General features: G+C 41.6%; 1 protein-coding gene across 1 annotated transcript; it reads right to left on the minus strand.

Moving 5' to 3' along the window:
* Positions 1-1886: 1886 nt before the first annotated feature.
* HOXD1 (homeobox D1) lies at positions 1887-8570 on the minus strand. The gene is made up of 2 exons (XM_020991027.2): positions 7622-8570; positions 1887-7201 (listed from the first exon to the last, which is right to left on the minus strand). The coding sequence occupies exons 1-2, from the start codon at positions 8292-8294 to the stop codon at positions 6864-6866; spliced, it is 1011 nt and encodes a 336-aa protein (XP_020846686.1). The 5' UTR covers positions 8295-8570; the 3' UTR covers positions 1887-6863.
* Positions 8571-20331: the final 11761 nt, after the last annotated feature.

A 20331-nucleotide genomic window follows, 5' to 3' on the forward strand; every position in this document is an offset into this window, starting at 1 on the left:
GAATCAGCTGAAAATACTATGACATAAATGCATGGGGTTATTGTACAGTAAGAAATAACAAATATAAGATATTCAGAGAAACATGGGAATATTTGTATGAAGTGACACAAAGAAATTAAGAATCAAGGATGTGATACATATGTCAATGCAACATTGTAAACAAAAAGGATCACTAAACTAAACTCTGAGCAAATGAAAAGTCAATGATGAAAAAAACCCTATGGTCCAAAAGGACAGATAATGAAACATACTGCTCTCATCATGACAGAAATGCAGGGACATACTAGGTCAGACTGTCACATATATGACAAGAAATGGCCACCATATTGGGTGGTTTTGCTTAACTATTTTTCTCTGTTAGAAAAGGAGGGCTCAATCTAGAGAGGAAAGAATTTATTTTTCTTCCCCAGAAATGATTTTGATATAGAGAAAAATGCATTAGCAAAACGTGTTTTTAAAAGATATAACCAATTTCATTTCTGTGATTTTATGCTGTGTTCATCATGTGCAGCTCCTCCCATAATTCTTCTTGAAAAAAATTATTCACAATATAGTGTATGTCTATATGTCATAAACATATATTTCTGCATAGTCTATAACTCTTTGGTCTCCTCTATTTCTTATTCCTAAATCTTTTTTTTTTTTGCATCAAGTGTTTCACTCTTGTCTCTCATTTCCACCTTGACACTGAAGTTGCCAAGCACTGAGACATCTGTTGATTTCATTTGGAGGGTGTTAAGCTTTTCATAGAATTTTTCTACTTCCTCAGCCTTTTTAACAGATATTGGCACATAAGCTGTAATTATCTTCATGGTGATCTTTTGACAGATGCTTATCATGAACACTGCACTATTAGATGACCATATTTCTCTTGAAATGACGTTTCTTGCTGTCTTTGATGTTGTTACAAAAACCAAGGACAACCTGTGAATCATCCTTACATCTAACAGTAACTTCCTTTCAAATGAATGAGTGAATGAATAAAACATTTATTAAATACTTACTATGTAACTGTGCCAAGACTGGGGGTACTGATACAAAGTCTGTAAAACAATCTCATTCTCAAGGAGCTCATATTTTGTCTTCTAGTAACATTTATAGTGAGAAAGTCAAAACTGATGTGATTTTGTTCCTTAGCAGTGTGTTCACTGGACACACTATATTTAAAGTCTCAAGACTTAATGTTTGTGGATGCTATAAAAATTACACAATTACCTGCTACCCTTTTCTATACTCTGTCAGAAGAGATCTGTACAGAAGTAAGGAGGCATTTTGTATTCATTATTTTCTAGATAGCCATGGCCAAAGAATTCACCATCAAATAGGCCATCTACTTGGATGAGACTGTCTGTACTTAGGGCGGCTGCTTCTTAACAAAGCAAATATAATCCAACAGGTTTAAATTTTTTATTAATGTGTTTTTTTAACTTTATAATAATTTATTTACTTACTTTCCACAATCCTAGAACACTCCCTGTAACAAAAAAATTAACGAGTACAGAAACTGTGTGTCTGCCATCTGATCTCCAGAGTCAATATTTGTCATTGCATTTATTATGAGCTCAGTTGCATTTTGTTATTTTAATATACAACATGATAATAATTATGTATAAAATTCCTTGGTTATGCTTACTCCAATCTGTATCAGTTCATACAAGTCTTCCTATGTTTCTCTGCATTCCTCATATTCATAGTTTCTTATAATATAACAATATGCAGCTATACCCACACATAATTATTAAAAAACTCCCCAATTTATGGGTATTTTATATACATATATACATACACATAACATTATATGTATCACATCCTTGATATAAATAAAATAATTTATTTATTTTCATGTTGTGTTGTTGTTGTTGTTACATACACACAAAATGCTGCCATGAATAATTTTGTATATTCCATAGTGTTCTTTTTAATCTTTGCCTTTCTAAAAGCACATGCTTAGTTGTAGGATCATAGGATCAGAGGGTATGAATAATAATAGTAACTTCTTTTTCACAAAATTCCAAATTGCAAACCATAATAATCTGTCCAATTGGCATCTCTACCAACAGTACCTTAATGTGCCTAAATTCCAGTAGCAACTCCAGCTTCAATTGTTTCATACTTTTGTCTACTGCTGATTCCATACTTAAAACCTTTCCAACAAAACTAAACATTTTGGCATAGCCTTTGAGAGCTCAAGTTCATTCTCATCCCACAATAAGTATCAGAGAGAACTTTGTGAGACTTTGTATATAATAGGTCAATAAATATTATTGAATGGAATTACTAGATGATTTCGAGCAAGCATAAAGAATGAAAATGTTGTTGCCAGCCTCTGTAGTATTCCTTTGAGGAAACACTTTTAGGTCAACAGTGTAGATTTGTTCATTCTTGATATGTCAACATGGCATAGAAGAAAGAGAACTACCCTTGGAGTCTGGGAACACTTGATTTTGAATCCTGGACCTTGCAGTTAGTGTACTTGCTCTTAGTGACCATGGGGAAATACCTATAGTCTCACTGAACTTCCCTTGTCTATAGGATTACTGTGAGGCTCAAATCAAAACATTTGCTTAAAGTGCAATATAAGCATTAGTGGTGGTGATGGTGGTGGTGGTGGTGGTGGCAGTGGCGGTGGCGGTGGTGGTGGTATTTTTTTCCTGTACTTGTGACTTGGAGGAAGAATTGCGGGTGAAAAAAGAGCCCTAACTAATCCTCAGTCTATCCAATGGCCAATCAATTAGCAAAAAAAAAAAAAAAAAAGAATTACTGATAAAAAAAATTGCAGTAGGAGATTTCAGTGTTGAAAGCACGGCATACCTCTCCAGCCTTCTGGAGAATAAGGAAAAAAACCCATCATGTTGCCCACAATGTCATTTAAAGCAATGAAGGTGAAACAGAAAGGTTCTGGGATACCTAGATACTGAGCTTGGAAAGAAGCACCACTGAAGCCTTTGAGACCTCAGATGGGTGGTGGGATTGAGAAAAGGATAAAAAAGCAAAGATTCTGCTAGAAGTGGCCACATCCAAAGAAATAGATCCCTAAGAGCCGACTTAACTTCATTCAAATTTGTATAGTTTCAGCTATTCCTAATTAACATTGTTATGCTAGTCAGGATAAAATTAATGCTAGAAAGATGAGGGATAGCTGAATATTAAACTTACATGTAATCTTTATTCCAGACTATCTTCATCATAATGTTTAGAATGTGTTCTCTTCCATTCTGTTCATATTACTTGCTTTTTTCTTTTGCTGTTCTATTGTGTTTCAAATTCTGTAGCATGAGAAGTAGGAACTTTCTTAGCATAAAAGATGAAGGAAAATGTTTCAGTTGGCCTGTACTGTATATTTATTTCATGCTGTTATCTAGTTTGTATTTATAGAATTCAAAGAAAATTCTAACTTTGAGTTAGATGAGCATTTTGAATTACTTAGACTCATGTCCACTATGCTTTTATTGTTAAACCACAAATAAATATTCAGCATTGGGTACTTTTCTGGTGGAGAGGTCTGTGGTCAGACCAAGCATTTCTCTCAACTTGATCAGATCCTGAGGTTTTCAAATCCAATACTTTACAAATATAGAAGATTTATTTGACCATGAGAAATAATTAAGAACTCCAGAGCTAATGCAGCTCTCCAGAGTCTCCTCCTCTTGGAGATGATGATAACCAAATATAACCTTTTTTAATCTTAGGCTATACCACATTTGAGGTTGGGGCAGAATAAATCCATCTTTTGCAAATGTAAGTTGTATTGGTTTGGGTTTTTAAATTAACAAGCCTTCATTTGCCATTATTCATATCATATAGCTTTGATTTGTAGTTAAATGCTTTATTTCTTTATTCTCACAACTGTCCAGCATCTAGAAAAGTAGACACACAATCATTCTGTGAAGACAAAGGGGCATTGAAATAGTCAATCAGACATAGTTATAAATGTCCATTGTGTATTCACTCCGGCAATGGGTCTCTGGGGATTTTATTTACATTCATAAGTTAGCCCCTGTGAGATAAAAAAAAAGAAGCTGTTTTCAGCTTCCAATAGTGTTACTGTTGGAGTGATAAGCAGTATAATACAGAAAAAAAAATCTGATTTTAAATAACATTGGGTTCAGTCTACAAAGGCAATGTAGAATGAAGGCAATGACCTCAATTGTGGGAAGTGTGAGGTTGCCTGGATTATCCACTTGGCCTTTTAACACTGATCAAATTCATGAGATAATTGCTTAATTCCTTCACTTCACTTTTCCTGGGTAGTCTTAGCAATACTTCTCCCTTCCTTTTGTTTGAACTTAACTTCCTGTTTCACTTTGTAGAGCATAAGACATAATATCTATAAGTCTATCATTTGTTTCTATATATTCTTATTGCTCCAAGGGACTTTGAGAGGCCACTTATTTCATACCCATCTCCAGTTGGTGCTTTCCCCACTTCTGAATATAGATATATAGTGATTTATTCCCATTAAGAACCTTTTAAGGATTCCCTGGGGCTAGTAAAAAAAAAAACAACAACCCAATTATGGTTTGATTCAGAGAACAGTGCTATATCTACAAGAAAATAACCACCTTCATAGAAGAAAGGTCCACCAGGGATCTTTAAACTATGGCTATTTTTGCTATTGTCTTTTGGGTTTCCCAAACTGGAATGAATTTTCTCATGGAGAGGGGATGCTAGGTTAAGGAAGTGGTCATGAATGTTGGTATTTTTTGTTTTGTTTTGTTTAGGTGTAGAACTGAATGCTTATCAAAGAACAGAACACTGTAATGTCAAAGACCACCATGGGGAAGACCGGAGGTGGCTGAAATCTAGCATCTTACAACCCTTTTGAAGAAGCAACAGTTCACAGGAGGGGTAGCTGTTGCTTTTAGCCAAGACCTAATTAACATCAAGTTATTGAGGGGCAGATGGTTAAACACAAGAATAATATTGACAGATTTTTTTTGTAATGACACCTTCCCCCCTCTCCTGAACCCCATATTAAAAAGTCCGCTTTCTTTGCTAAAGTAGCTAATTTCACTTTATTTTTGCTCTCTTACCTCCAGCAGTTTTAGTTGCCTGTAGTGAGCAAACAGCTTTGAGTAAACGCATTTTATAAGATAATCAGTGGTCCCAGCCATTTCCCTTTAGAATTTACTTTTTTCCCCAGTTTTAATGGAAAAGACTAGCCTCCACAGTCTTCATCTTTTAGACTTCTAAAAGGTTTAGGTATAAACATTTGACCAAACACTAAAATCCTGGCATTTAGACCTTAACACATACAAGAATTGAAGTACTTATCTGAGTGAGTCAGTTACCTAACTTTTTCATCAGAAACATACAGAGATAATTGAGGGATAAGATAGGGAGAAAAAGGTAAGGTTTCTCAAATCAACCAAATAATTATTTTCATTCTCTACCTACTAGCTCCATGAAAAGTTAGCAGAAGGACACCCTCATTTCCTACCTACCTAACAACTCAGTTTGTGTGGGAGGGAGCTTAGAGTTCTAATTGTTGGGCTTTCCCCATCCCCTTTTGTAATGCTTGACTTTGGAAATGTGAATTCATATGCTCAATCCTTTTTGATGTGCAGCTGCCTTTTCTTCAGGGACCCCAACCAACTATAGAAGTCTTCCTGTCATTCTTTCCCCTCCTTTTGTAAGGACCTGAGAAAAGGGGAAAAGGAGATGGTCTTACTTATGGGGCTTCATTGCTTTAAAACATTCCCATGCTAGGTCACTTAACCCTTTAGTTAAGGTGTTGCCTACAAACCTACTATAGAGTTTATTAAGTGTAAGTAATAATCCAGATAATTTATAAAAATAAGCATTTCTTCCAACTAGTTATTGAGCTCTTTCTTGCTAAAGCATGTCTTTCTTCTGAGCTATTCAAATAATTGTCCTTCAATCCTCTGTTTGACTTTGTATGTGTAGACAGTGTGTTCTGAAGAATCAATGACAAAAACATTAAAAGTAGTAGAAAATAGAAGTAGTTTTAAGGGAGGCAGAAAAGAAAGAGTAAGAAAGTGCCATGAATAAAGATTCTATAATTTTTATTACCAAAAAAAAAAAAAGTCCCAACTCACTTAACATGCTATTCTGGTAAATTATTTGACCCAAGTTCATTGCAGGCAAATTCTGTGAAAAATATACATACTGTATATTTACACACAAATCCAGGTAACAAGGCTAAAGTCCACGTGTAAGTCAATTTCTAAACTACACCTAACAAGTTTTTTTAGTCCTTATAAAGTCAGCTACTAACTAAACACGGATTGTATTTTCACTCAGGCACGTGGAGAGGTAGGAACAGCTTTAAAAGAAGAGACTTGTAGTGCAAATATTAAGGATTTCATTGAAGCAGCTTAGCTCTTACCAATGAGATCCTTACTATCTTTGGTCAACCTATGCGGCCAAACTTGTTGGTTTATCACTTAAGACAACAACAAAAACACTGTTAGCATATACTGAGGAGATGTAGCTCTGGGAGCTTATGGGGGACTTGGGGAATTCTGACAATATTTTGAGCCTCCCCTTTAAAACCCAGAATTGTATAAGGCCAGTTAGGAAAGCTAGCAGCAAGGTTGGTCTGGCGGCTGGGATCCAGTTTCCCTGATAAGACACATAAATAAGAGGTAAACAAGTTGCTTAAAAGGCATCAAATTAAGAGCAGTATGCACACTACTTTGAGCACAGAGAAATTACCATACTGTACTTTCTTTTAAAAAGCAAAACCCTCCTCAGGGCCACCTTCTAGCTCACTCCCAAAGGAGCCTGGTAAGCCTAGAGGTGCGCAGAGCTAGCAAGTACAGTCTCAGAGATTTTCCGCAGCCTCAGAAACTTGCTCACGAGGAAAGGTCAAGTTAGTGCTGAGAGGCTTCCGAGTTCACTTATATAGAAGAGTCTTTGGAGGGAGCAGGGCTCTCTGCATTCTTGCCAGACTTTGCAGGGCTCAGACCTGAGACAGAAAGCTGAAGAGACGTTACAGGTGATGTGCTGGCCAACAGTCCTTCTCTTTCCCTTTTCTTCTGTTTCATTCTTCGATTCTGGAACCAGATTTTGACTTGAGTGTCATTTAGCTGCAGGGAGTGGGCTATTTCTATGCGGCGGGCACGGGTTAAGTACTTATTGAAATGAAACTCCTTTTCCAGTTCAGTAAGTTGCTTGGTGCTGAAATTTGTGCGTATGGTGCTCAAGGGGCTGTGTACCCCATACTCGGAGAGTTTGCCTGGAACGTATACATTGAATCAGTGAAGGAAAGATTCGGAGAGAAACCAAGAGAAGGCAGAAAGAAAACAGAAATAGAGGTCCAAAGTTAGCTATTAAACCGTGCCCCCCGAACCAGAGCCCTCATTCAAGGTGAACAAAAGTGTGGAGGTAGGTAGACCCTTATGTATAGGGAGTTGCCTAACTTTAGTTTACAGAGAGCACTGGCTATGTTCTTAGTTTGAAGTTTAACTACGAGTGTCTACATTGAACTTAGAGACGTAAGCAATGAAATTCTCGTCTTTGGATGGCCTGGATGGAGTGAGACCTTGCTTCTGTAAAGAAGTAGATGTTTTAAGTGAAAACTATCAGACAACTCATTGACCGGACCGGGAAGGAGGGACTGTGAGGGTATCAACTCCCAAGGTTAAGGCTTACTTACTTTTCTTGGGGGCGTTTCTTTTCACTTTCATCCATTCAAAAGTGCTGAGGGCTGTGGGAAGCCCCGAGGCGGGAGAGACAGACTTGGGGTAGGAGCCGGGCAGCGCTGGGCAGACAGCCTGGAAGCCCACGGCAGAGCCATCGGTTTGCTCTTTGAGACCCTGCGGAAAGGGGCTGGGCTCGCAGAAGGCACCGTAGTCCACTTGGCCGTTGAGAATGAAAGAGCCGCTGCCCGAAAAGACGGCCGAAGTGGCGTAGTGAACTTGGCCAGCCACGCTGTCTTCGGCCGCGAGCCCCAGGCCGCCAGCGAAGTCGTACGCGGAGCCCTGTGGCAGAAAGCTGTAGTCTGCGGCAGGTGCGGCGCCCGCCTCGTAGGCGCCTTCGAGAGTGCACGGAGCAAATGGAGGGTGGCGGGGGGCTCGGGACTGGGCCGGGGGAGACGGCAGCGGCGGCGGGGGAGGTGTCGGCGTCGGCGGCTGGGGCTGGGCCTGCGTCAGGGCAGGAGGCACCGGTCGAGCCCCAGCCGCGGCGACAGGCAGGCAGCTCACAAAGGCGCCCTCCCCGCCCAGGGGAAAGGCAGGCTGCAGAGCCACTGGTCGGGGATCCGAGCGGCAGAACTTGGGGGAGAAGGTGAGTACCTCTCCACACGAGATGTACTCCAGGTACGAATTCATGACCCAGTCCGACGGCTCGAGGGCTGCAGGTGAGTGGGGCCAGAGGCTCTAGGAGGCGACCCCGGAGGCAGCTGGACTGTCCAGGCTCCACTTCCTTGACTTGCCTTTGCCTTGCCTTGCGTTGCCTGCCTCGCCTCTGCTACACCAGCTCCTCTCGCTGTGCCATTGCAAGCGGTTTGGGAGGTAAATATTGTCCTAATATACAGCCAGGGGCAGCCACGTGCTGCCGACCAGCCAATGGCAGTCTTCTCCGCAGAGCACACCGCACGGAGCTTGGGCGCTGCTCGCACGCGCTGCTGCCAGCCCTGGAGGCACAAACTTTGCCAGGGGAGAAAGAAAGCCCTTGGCCGGTGAACGCTCGACGGAATTCTGGAGACCTCCAAGATTACTTGGGAGAGCAATCCCCTCGTGGGTTCTGGGAATTGCGAGGGGAGGAGAGCAAATGCCTGCTGCGAGCTACACCCGGGACAGGTATGAGGGGGGATGGGGAAAGGCGGATGGGGGAGGGGAGGAAGCGAAGAAGACAGGATGGGATGCTGGCTGGCTGGCTTTGGTGACCAGTGAAAGACCAAGACTCCTGAGTTTTCACTAGACTGTTTTGGATTGAGTGTGATAGCTGGGACTTGTGAGGGCTTAAAACCAAACAAGGGACTGGAGTCTAGGAGGCTACTCCCTGACACAACCAGAGGGAAAACAAAGTCACTCCTTTCTCTCCTCTCTTTTTTCTCTCCTAGTGCTTCTTCGCTTACGGTTTTATTGGCACCGGTGTTTTTATTCCTCTCGTCTCCTAAATCTGGACCAGATGTTGGGGGAGGGAGGTTCCTACTCACGGGATGCTTTGCTGTAGAGCTGAGTACATGGGCCTGACGTGGCATCCGCACTTATTTCTGACAGTGTTTTCAGCTTTGCGAACAAAATTTCACTTTCACCTCTTTCCACCTTTTTTTGTTCAGGTGATCTGCCAAGGGCCAAAAGGGAGTGCCTAGCTTTCACTTAAGTACAAGTGTTAGGTCTGTTTGGAAATTCAGCAGGCTCTCCATTCACCTCTTAGACCATTTGACCACAATTGCACAAATAATAGGGAAAGCTTCCTTTTCTGGCAAAGCAGTCACTTTCTTCTCTCCTCCTCTCTCCTTACATCCGGGCTTCCTCTGTCAGAAGCATTGTCGATGCATCATAGACGCATATATTCTCTCTGAGGCGTTTGGCTCGAGGGCTAAAATGCATCTCTGCTTGGTTCATATTGAGGAGGCTTGGATGTTCATGGACCTCGCGGCAATTAATGCTCCTCTTCCATCAGATAAGTGCTGTGTCGTCTCCTGCGAGTGGCATCTGAGGGTGTACAATGTTAATGGGCTCAAGTCTTTCCCTAGATAATATGGTTTTGTTTACTGAGTGAAGAGAGACGGGAAATAAAAGTGAAATTGGCACCGGAAATAAAGGAGAGCAGGAGGGTTGCAAAAAAGAGCTCTTTGCCTTATCAAACTTTCCAACTTCACTGGTTTTTTTTTCTTTTTTATTTCCTTGAGTAACAGAGAGAGGGGAGATATAAAATAAATTGGCATCTCCCTTTAAAAAAAAAAGTCAAGTTAGGGCTAAGGAGGTTGTTCTCTTTAAACGCTGTAAATGAAATACAAAGGCAACTTCTTTTGGCTCATTCAAATGAAAACTTGGTCCATTACAGACTCTGAATTGCGGAAGGGTTTGTAGGTTTTCTTCTTGTTTTACTGATCCGCTTGTCTGAGAAGACCGATTGAGCCCTTTCCTAATCTACCACCCTATGTAGGTCTACTAAACACTGAGGCATTACGAGTCTGTCCTGAAAGCTAATTCCATACAATTGTTGGAACGTTGTGTATAAACAAAGAGGTTCAGGAGTTGTAAATGGCCCAGAGGCTGTACAGTTGAGCTTGAGCCTGCTTCGGAAGGGAAAGTGGAAAAAGAGCGAGGGACTGGGGGCCTGTGAAGCTAGTGTTCTTGGATCTGATTGAAAAATGTATTGGTTCTGCATTTCCAAACGAAAAGCCACCCCTTGACCTTGAGCTTGGTGCTTCCATCTTGTCAGGTATCCAAATGCAAAAAGTCAGAAAATAATATTTTAAAGGAGAAAAGAATTCATCCCTTGCCCCATAAACTCAAGAGCAGGGATAGAAAAATGTTTCTTCAGAATTCAAGTTCAAAAAGTCTCCACTCCCCAACCCCCTGTGAACTCAGAAAGAGCTGCTAATGCAGTGAAGTTCTGTTCCAAATGTCCCCACACTGACTCCAAGAGTGACACAGCAGCCACTTTGTGGGGGATAAAGGGAGAATCAACACCCATAATCCTTCATCAAAAGTTTTGAGGTATTGGAGTTTAGAAAGGTGTCTGCACATATCAGCCTCACCACGGTTACAACTCAATTCTAAGGGCTTCTGGGCATAGAGTACTGGAAGCTGAGCAAGAAAACCAACAGTTTTAAAAATGAGAAGGGTGGCTACTGATTGCTACCAAAAGTTTAAGGCAGAAAAACCATCCATTGATAGCTCATCAAATTGGGGAAAAGTCCCGTATATTGAATTAATACCTGTTCTTAGATGCTCAGGAAATTTGGACCGAGTTGTGCTTCAGCTTTCATAGTAACAAAGACCAAAAGTATATGGCTAAACATGCCCTAATTCTGGTTATGGATCAGATTCCTACTACCACATATAAGCCTTGCCTTGCTTTTTATGTTTGGAAAGCAGAGGAGGGGGGGTTGTCTGGAGGCTTTCCTGAAGCAAAGTTTGGACATTTATCCTTGTTTAGTTTTAAGGTTTGGGGAGCAAGAGAGGAGGAAAGATGAAGCATCCAAGAACAATATAAGTATTTTAGTTTCACAATGTGTGTGTGTGTGGGGCGGGGGTTAGTGAGGATGGCATTTTTCAGATGGCTGTTGGAATCAGATGAGGAAAATGATTTCACACACAGAGAGCAACTTTTCTTTTAGTCATCCTCCTCTCCAATACTACTACTAACAACAATAACCAGAAGATGATGACAATGATGATAGATTTGGAACCCTTTAATGAATCTGGGGGTTGGATGAAACAACCCCTGTCTAGTCTTATTCCCCACAAGGGGCTTCCATCAAAAAGAAAACAAAATGTTTGGAAGCCAAAGGAGTCAGAGAAAGGCTTCTGGCCTAAATCACTGAGGAATCATTTCTCCTTCCACCCCCCTCTCCTCCAAGTTCTACTGTTAATCTACACTGGAAAAATCCCTGCCTGAAATTTTCCAGAGGGTGGGAGAGTTTTTAAATGGGCAGCAGATGAAACAAGGCAGATCTAATGACAAATAAGTGAGATTCACATAAATCTGAGGAAAATCTAAGATTTTAAATACCCAGAGAAAGGAACTACAGTAATCCCGTTCCTTTTTTCAACCAAAGAATTCTCTGGAGCTCAGTTGTCCTGCTGAGTGCCAGTACTGAGGAGACCTCCTCTCAGTTGGAGGTGACAGCATTGGGGCTGGCCTCAAGGTCCGTTTGATGTAGGAATGCTTTGATAACTCCCACTGCCCTGTTCTCCATAGTTTCTACCGCCTTCAGACATTGAGTTTTATGACCCATTCAAAAATGGGACCTTTTTTACAGAAGAGGCCAGAGACACAGATCTGATTTTCTCAGCCTTTAAGATTATTCATAATAATTCACTTGGAAACTCCTATAAGAAATAGCTTTATTACAGGCCAGTCTCCCTTTTTCTTCAATCACCTGCAAGATCAGACTGTCCTGAGAGAGATTTCCCTAGACCTGAAAGCAAGCACACACACTGGGGAAGCCCAGTGTGTGCCAACACAGTGGAAGCTCTCTCTATTTCTGCTCTTCACCTAAACCCTTCCCATTCTTCTGCCAAACAAAACAAAAACAAAAACAAATAAACAAAAAACCCACCGCAATCCTGTATCATTTATGTGTGAAAATTAAAACTATTTCCTTACCACTAGATTTTCAAGTTTCTGCAAAATCTTTGCTGATGGGGGTGGTTAGAGGGAGGTAGCAAGGCTGAAGCTACAATAATAATTTACATTTATATAGGGCTGTATGGTCAATAATGAATTAATCTCACAGCAATCCCTCAGGGCAGGCAATGCCTCCATCATTATTCCCATCTGCAGATTAGGGAACTGAGCTATTGAGAATTTCTCAAGTTCAACACAGCTAGTAAGTGTAGATTTCAAACGTGTAGACTTTACACCAAAGCTCTTTCTACTATTGCACCAGAGAGGAAAGGTATAGGCAGTCTAACCATCTCACCATCATTAAGTTTAGGACCTAATAAAATAATTCCTTTAAAAGGGAAATCAATTCATAGTTTAAGTAGTGGGAAGCAGTCTGATGAGTGCCAAGAGCATTGGAAAACCCAGAAGACTTGGGTTCGAATCTTTCTGTCACTTTCTAGCTGTATGGTGGTGAGTACTCACTTTTCTGAAGCTTCAGATTCCTTATGCAAAAAATGGGGATAACATTTACACTGCCTACTTCAAAGGACTATTGTGAGGGATGCTCTTTATAAATGTGAGTCTCTATCAGCTGTGAGCCAAACCCACCAAATGTCAGCTCCATCTAGATGCCCAAGATGTCTGCTGCCCGAGGACAAAGAAAACAGGATCCAAATCAATAGAACTAGTTGAAGTGTGAGGGGCCAGTGGATCTGGGGTCAAAAGGAGGAAGGGAGCCAGGGTGGAGGAGCCAGAAGAGGAGAGATCCAAACAAACAATAGAAACATTTGAGAGAGCACTGAAGAAATTTTAAAAGCTACTTGTCAGGCCGGGGGGGGGGGGGGAGGGGCGAGGTGGAGAAGGAGGAGAGAAAAGGCCCAAACTGAGGGCTGTTGAATTGGGGAAGTCAGGTTTAATCAGGTTTCTGTGGCAAAAGGTTGAGGCAGATTGCGCCTGATACTTGCGCAAAACATGTATTTAGCAATTCTGTGAAGTTAATCAAGTACTGTGCAATTAAACATTTCCTTACATCATTGTGATCCCTCTGGAGATGTCTGAGATCCTGAGAGAAAGTCTGGAGGAAAGAGGAGGGAGGAAGAGAGGAGAAGGAGAGGATGGACAGAGATAAAGAGGAAAGAGGAGAAGAAAGGAAACAGGTCAAGGAAAAGTGGGGAAAGAAAGAAAGGGAGAGAAGAAGGGGAGAAGAGGTGAGACTGAGATAGAGAAACTCCATTTCAACTCTCTGAAGTTAGATTTAGATGGGCTTTAGGATAGGAGAGTTGTCATTTTGTCCTTCATTCTCAAAGAAGACCATGACATCAGGAAGGTGATGCTACCACGACTTGCAAGTGAATTGGATTTAAGTGAGGGAGAGCTGTACAAAATCACTAGCCTCACTTTCTCCTCCAGTGGCAAGATATAGATCAGGACAACTGGAGACAGCACTCGGATAGCAAATGAAGAAAGGGACTGATTTAAGAGTACCCTACTCCATCTTTCCCTCCCAATGTGTTGGCATGGGATTGGCTTGTAGACTTCATGATCTGCCTTTTAAAAAAAATTTCTGCCTAGCTCCATGCCCAAACTAGAAGAGGAGCAATCTTTCCCCCCACCAGGGTTACAACAATTGTGTATTGAGGAGAGACTATAGAACTAGCTGGCTGTTCCTCTTAATTGCACTCTGAAGTACCCCACCCTCAGGAAGAGTTGGTGCTCTGGCTCTTAAAAAAGTTGGTGGCTTCCTTCTTCCAATCTTCCTGGGGTTTGCTATGAAGTTGTGTATGTAGGCCCTGAAAATGAATCTTGTCCTGGAGGCAGCTGGTGGTGCAGTAGAAAGCATGCTGGGCCTGGTGTCAGGAAGACTGGAGTTCAAATCTGGCCTCAGACACTTACTAGCTGTGTGACCCAGGGCAAGTCATTTAAGCCTCTGTATGCCTTAGTTTCTGCAACTGTAAAATGCAATTATAATAGCACCTATCTCCCAAAGTTGTTGTATCAAATGAGATAATATTTGTAAAGTGCTTAGCATAGTGCCTGACACAAAGTAAGCACAGAATAAAGGCTTATTCTCTCCATTTCCCTTGTCCTTATTACAGGATATAGAAATGAAGGACTTAGATTGACTCTTCAACCCTACACCTCCCCCCCCCATCCAAGAGTGAAGGATCTCCTTTAACTCAGGTACTTCAGATCCATTCTCTGGGGGACAGTGGAACCCCTAGAAAGTACAGCTCTACAGTGAGAGTAGTTCTATTGCTATGAACATGGATCAAGTGAAGTCAAAGGTTAGGGTTTGTCTCCCTAGAGATAAATTACATCCTTGAAGAAAAAATTAGGTTCTGTGGTCATTACTAACCAAATATAGCATAAAAGTTTGGGTGATAGATGATGAAAGAGAAAGAAAATGGCTTAGAGCAACACTTCACTACAAACAGGAAAGGAACAATATTTCTATAGAAAGAATAGTATTTTTGCTATTTTCCTTTCCCCCCAATTCTTGGTTTACCTGTCAAGTATCTGCCTATCAGACTGGAAAGACTTAGAATTTTAGCCTAGGGAGGGACTGTATATGTGTTATCCTGGGGCCAGCCTAACTAAGGATAGAGATGTCTGTCTATAGACAATGATTTTTTTAAATAGAATTTTTATGTATTTGTCATTGTTGTAAGAATGTATATTGTTTTCAAAGTCTAGAACAGAAGGAACTTGAGGGAGGAGAATGCATCATTTTTCTCTTTATATCCCCAGCACAGTGCCTGGGAAATAGGAGGGATTTAATGTGTGCTTGTTGACTGATTTTTAGCTATAGCAATTCATGAAGTCAATTATTGTGGAGCAGAGTTTGTAATATGGCTCACGGAAGGACTCCCATGAATGAAATCAAAGTTATACAATCCAGAATTGGAAGGAACCTCAGAGGTTATTTAATCCAACCCAACCCACATTTAACCAAGAATAGCCCCCTTCCCATAACATTACCAACAAGTGGTCATCTAGCCTTTCCTTGAAAACCTCTAGTGAAAATGAGCCCACTACCACCAGAGGCAGCTTCCTTAGAGAGTATTGAAGGTTTTTCTAGTCTGATACTACGTAATTCAACAAGCATGCCATTTGGCCAATACCCTGCCACACTTCATCTGGTTCTTGTACCCCAGGAGGCAGTGTTGGTTCAAATGAGGTCCCAAGTTCCCTTGGATTCTTTCTGATGGGATTGGGAATTGAACTTTAGCTATCCTAGTAGCTGACGGAGATAGAGACCTGGACAATTCCTTCTGGAATTTGAAGAGGATGAACTACAAGGCTTTTGTGAGAGGGGAGAGATGGAGGAAAGGCTAATTCACCCCAACTAAGTGTAGAGGAGATAAGGAAGGCACAGGACTGAATGCCTAAAACCCTAGGGATAAAAATTTTAATCAAACTATCAAGAACAAAATAGCGATTTAAGGTTACAAAATGTTTTACATGCATATTAACTCATTTTCTGCAAATCACACAGAATCATCTGTTGCAGCCATTATAACCATTATTCAGATGAGAAAACTGAGGTTCAGAGAGATTAAGTGACGTATCCAATAATAAGTGGGGGAAAAAAGGACTCAAATGGATGTCTTCTATGCTTTCTACTACACCGATGCTTCTCAAAACATGTACTTCACCAAGTAAGTCATTTAACCTCTGTCTCTGTAGTCAGTACAGAATTGACAAAGTGTAAAGGTGTGTATGACATTGTGATAAGCTTTGTATGCTTTTTTAAATCCATATGTAAACTAGGAGGAGCAAGAGAGTGACTTAGACAGAAGTAGCCTTAGATAATGTCCTTCTGCCCCCCAAAGGAGATCAGTGAATTGCTCTCAGAGATCTGGAGCTGAGGAGGACCTTGGAGGCCACAGAGCCCAGCCCCATCATTTTCTGGAGGAGGAAAGGGGCCCAGAGATGAGATTTGAACTCAAGTTCTCCCATTCCAGAGAAATTGATAGTTCCATGGTATTTCCCTCTTCCATTCCCATGTAAGAAGAATGTGTGTGTGAATCACGAATGGAGAGGAGGAATAAAACCTGAAAATAGGTTTGTTAGAGAGCAGATACTGTTCAGAGTCTGCTGGTACTCACAGGCATTCTGCTCTTTAATGGGTCTCCCTCTTCTCACAGGATGTAACTAAGGCCTTAAGTAACTTCCTAAATACCTCCCAAGGAGGAAATAACAAGCCAGACCTATAGACTTAAGCTTTCTGCAACCCAGCAAAGAGTTTATCTTGCAGAAAGGATTGTTTAAAAATGGTCCCTTTGAATCTGGTTTACTAACCCTCACAAATGAAGAACTTTGTTAGATTCCGCAACCAGCTGCAGATCCTTTTATGTTTTATGAATAATAATAATCCTAGGGTCTAGCACTGTGCCTAGGATCACGTTTTGCCCGTAGAAGATGCTTAATAAATGTTTGTCCAATCAACAAGCACTTACTAAGTACCTCCTATATTCCACAAACTGTGCTAAATTAGATTTAACTAAATATAAAAAAAGAATTAGAAAGCCTTCCCAATTCCTCTCATCCATTAGTCCTCCCCCTTCCCCCACAAGCACACACACTCACATATAAAAAGAAGAAACATTAATTTCACATTGGTAAATTGTTTTTAATGATTGTTTTAGTCATTAAAAATGCTCGTTTACCTTCAAGTTCAACCACAATTTTCCCCTGCTCTCTCCATTCATACATGTCCTTTGCAGGTAATTTAGCTAACCAAACATGTTCAAACTCTGCAATGACTACTGAACTTAAGTACTTAAAAAATTTACCATTTTTAATGCAGTAATTACTATCCTCTTTGATTCTGACTTTTCTTTCATATGCTCTTTGCAGAGACTTCTTTGCTGTTGACTGAGGGAAGAGAAGAGTTGGGTGTTTGCAGATAAAGTGGGGCCAGTCTCTCTGTGTGTATCTATTTGTCTCTCCCCGTGTGTCCTATCGAATTATGATGAGGAGTGGGAAGAATGGGTTTGAAAGTGTAGAGGAGAGGGTCCTGTGATCGTAAAACTGGGGTTTGGCAGGGTCTCTCTGTGGGTGTTCGTTGGGTGGCAATGTTTGGCATAAGTTGTGTGATAAAGATGTAAAGGGGATGAAAGGCTGGTGCAAGGCTGGTGTGGTTGCTATCTGTGGTTACCCAGATAGGCCCCTTTTTACATTCCTTTTGCTACAGAGAAGGGGTTTGAGCTCCTCTCCCCTCCCCGCTGGAGCTAGGAAACTGCGGGTTTCACCCGTTAGCTCTGTCTCCTCTGCTTGGGGTTTCTGGTCGGTTCCCAGCTGGCCCAGACTTGCTCTCAAGTAGGAGGAACCGCTGTCGAGTGAGAAGTGCGCATGGGGTGATTGATGAACTCTTAATAGAACCAGCCTCCTTCCCTTCACCCCTTCCTCACGCACATCCAGCACCCCCTCCATCCATCCCAACCCACCTTCCTCCCTCTTACCCAGGTTTTTAATTCAGCTTCTTGCTGTGAAGGGGATGCTCCAGCCAGTAGGGTGATTTACTCACCGTTTGTCTTTCAGGAGAGATTTCAGGTAGATTTAGTAATGTCCACCTACTACCCCTCCCCCAACCTTTACATATCACACAGACACAGTATATAATGTCGATATTTCATGGTCACAAATAGATGCTAATGAACGTGGAGTCACGTAGATATCCAGCCGACCAACCCGGGCTCGTAGCTGCAGAGACAGGCCTTTTGTGCCTCTAGTCTGGGGAGGAGACTGCTATTGTTCCCAATGGGGGAAGGAGGAATGCTTGGGTAGACAAGCCAGGGTCAACCACAACCCCTCTGCTTCCCGTTTCTACCTCCCACCTTTGAGTCTACCACCCACCTTTAAGTCTCCCTCCCACCCACCTCCAGCCCCAGGCCTTCCCTTCTTAGACTTAGCTTTGCAAGAGTCTTAGGATACCATAGGGAGACTGGGGAAAATTGCTGCGAGAGGGTGGGGCTATTTCCTTTGTGTGTTGTCTGCAAACAGCTGGCCAATGCCAGGATAAGTCTGGGAGTTGTCCTGCAGCTGAGAAGGAGCTAGGGAGTTGGGATTGAGAGGGAGGGAAAGGAGATGCTAATGCCAGTTCCTTCCCTTTGGACTCACTTGAAATCCATTCTATTCCCTAGTCCTTGCCCTTCTTATCCGTATTCCCAGTGTACAAAAGGAAAGGACTGGAAAGCACCTTCTACACGGGGTTATTATTGGGAAAGGAAGAGAAAGCTGCAAGAACCTTTAACCTTTACCACCATCTGGCAAATACATGTTGGATGTTCCTCCCAGTCCTTATTGGAAAGTAGTAAGTCAGGTTTCTCAGATTTCAAAGACTGGTATGGAAGATGTGTTTGCTGCAGGTCTGGGGCCCTCCTTACATCCTAATTTGTATAGGGGTCTCTCCCAGATACACCCTTCCCTTCAATCCCACCTGTGTGTTTATTTTCCTGATATCTTGTTGTGAGCTAGATAAAACTACCCAGGCTTCCAGTTCTGGGTTCCTCTCCACAAGGACTGCCATGATATGAGAGATTTTCTCATCAAGCCCTCCCTGGGAAAAATAGGGTCTTTTGCATGCCCCTGCAAACTGCTAGCATTATGCATATAGTTGGCTACCCATTTCTCTTTACTGTTTCTTTCTGGTGACAACTCCAAAACTTCTCTATTTCTAGTGATGACTTCATCCTCGAAGCCATCTAGGCTTCTAGCTGTGCTTCCTCTAGTTGATTCCCCCCTTCAACATATACTCCATTAGGAGTGATCATCCTAATGTATAGGTTTAACTAAGGTCACTCTAACCCAAAGCCTTCCATGACTCTCTATCAACTATTAAATAAATTATAAACTCTTAGTCATTGCATTTAAGACCCCACATAATATAGCTGCAACCTACATCTTTAGTCTTATACCACACTGCATCCTTTGATAGTCCAGACAAATTATATTGTTATCTGTCCACCTCGTTCTTGTCCTGGCCCTTCTGGTCCTTGTGCCTTTGTTCAGATCATCCTCCATGTTTAGAATGGACTTGCCAGACTCCTTTTCCATTTGTTGAAGATCATAGTTCTTTCCAGGCCCAACTCAGGTGTTACCTCCTCCCCTCTACACCCCACCTTCTCCAGAAGGAGAAAGTGGCACTTACCCTGGACCTTTCTTTTACAATTATCTCATTCACATGTGTCCTAGTCATTTGCATAATTTACCACCATCGTCACCACCACCACTACTTCCAGCAAATTATAGGCTTCTTGAGAACACAGTCAGTGGCACTGTGCACATCTTGTGCTGAATAGATACTTCCTAAATGCCTAAATGTCTGTAAGCCAATCTATTTCACCAGCCCTCAGAGCATAAACTGCAATGCCAATCTCAAGTACTTTTCTACATTAGAAGGGTAGAGGTAGGTGTTGGTTAGACAGGAGTTGCCATTTTAATTGACACGAGGCCCAGCCACAAATGCTCTACCTAATACTTGATCTTGATAAGCATTGTTACTTTGGGGTTCAAAAAGGAAGGAGGGGAAAAGATGCAGCTAACATGACACAGCAAAAAACAAACAAAAAAAAGAATGCACTACACTTAGAATCAGGAGCCCTAGCTTAAAATTCTTATATCTGTTCATAATTACTTGTGTGACTTAACTTCTCTAAGCATCAATTTCCTCATCTGCAAAATGGACAATAATTCGTTACCTACCTGATTCAGAGGGTTTTGGAAAGAAAATTATATATAAATCTGAGCTGGGTTTTTTTTTAGTTGTTATAAGTGGTCTGGCCCTGTGATGTCATGGTGTAGAGGTCATTCCCAGGGAGAAAATTCCCTCAACCAATTCAGCTACTCATATAGACTTAGAGGTTGGCTGGGGACACTGAGAGGTCAAGTAACTATTCTGGATCATTTAATTGGAGGGCAATTATGTATTAAAGGCAGACCCTGAATTCAGGTTTTCCTGACTTTCTATCCACTATCCCATGCTGCCCTATTATTATCACTACCACCTTTGTTCTCCATTTGTTCTACCCATTTACCCACCAAGTCCCAACTAAGGAATTATATCCCTGAACTTTC

Source organism: Phascolarctos cinereus, unplaced genomic scaffold, assembly GCF_003287225.1.
Source record: "Phascolarctos cinereus isolate Bilbo 61053 unplaced genomic scaffold, phaCin_HiC Scaffold_726;HRSCAF=1367, whole genome shotgun sequence".
NCBI lineage: Eukaryota > Metazoa > Chordata > Mammalia > Diprotodontia > Phascolarctidae > Phascolarctos > Phascolarctos cinereus.

Coding starts and splice junctions, on each gene's coding strand:
- HOXD1 (XM_020991027.2), bottom strand. CDS start 8,294: ATGAATTCGTACCTGGAGTACATCTCGTGTGGAGAGGTACTCACCTTC. Junction 7,202..7,621: donor AAGAAACGCCCCCAAGAAAA/GTAAGTAAGCCT, acceptor TATACGTTCCAG/GCAAACTCTCCGAGTATGGG.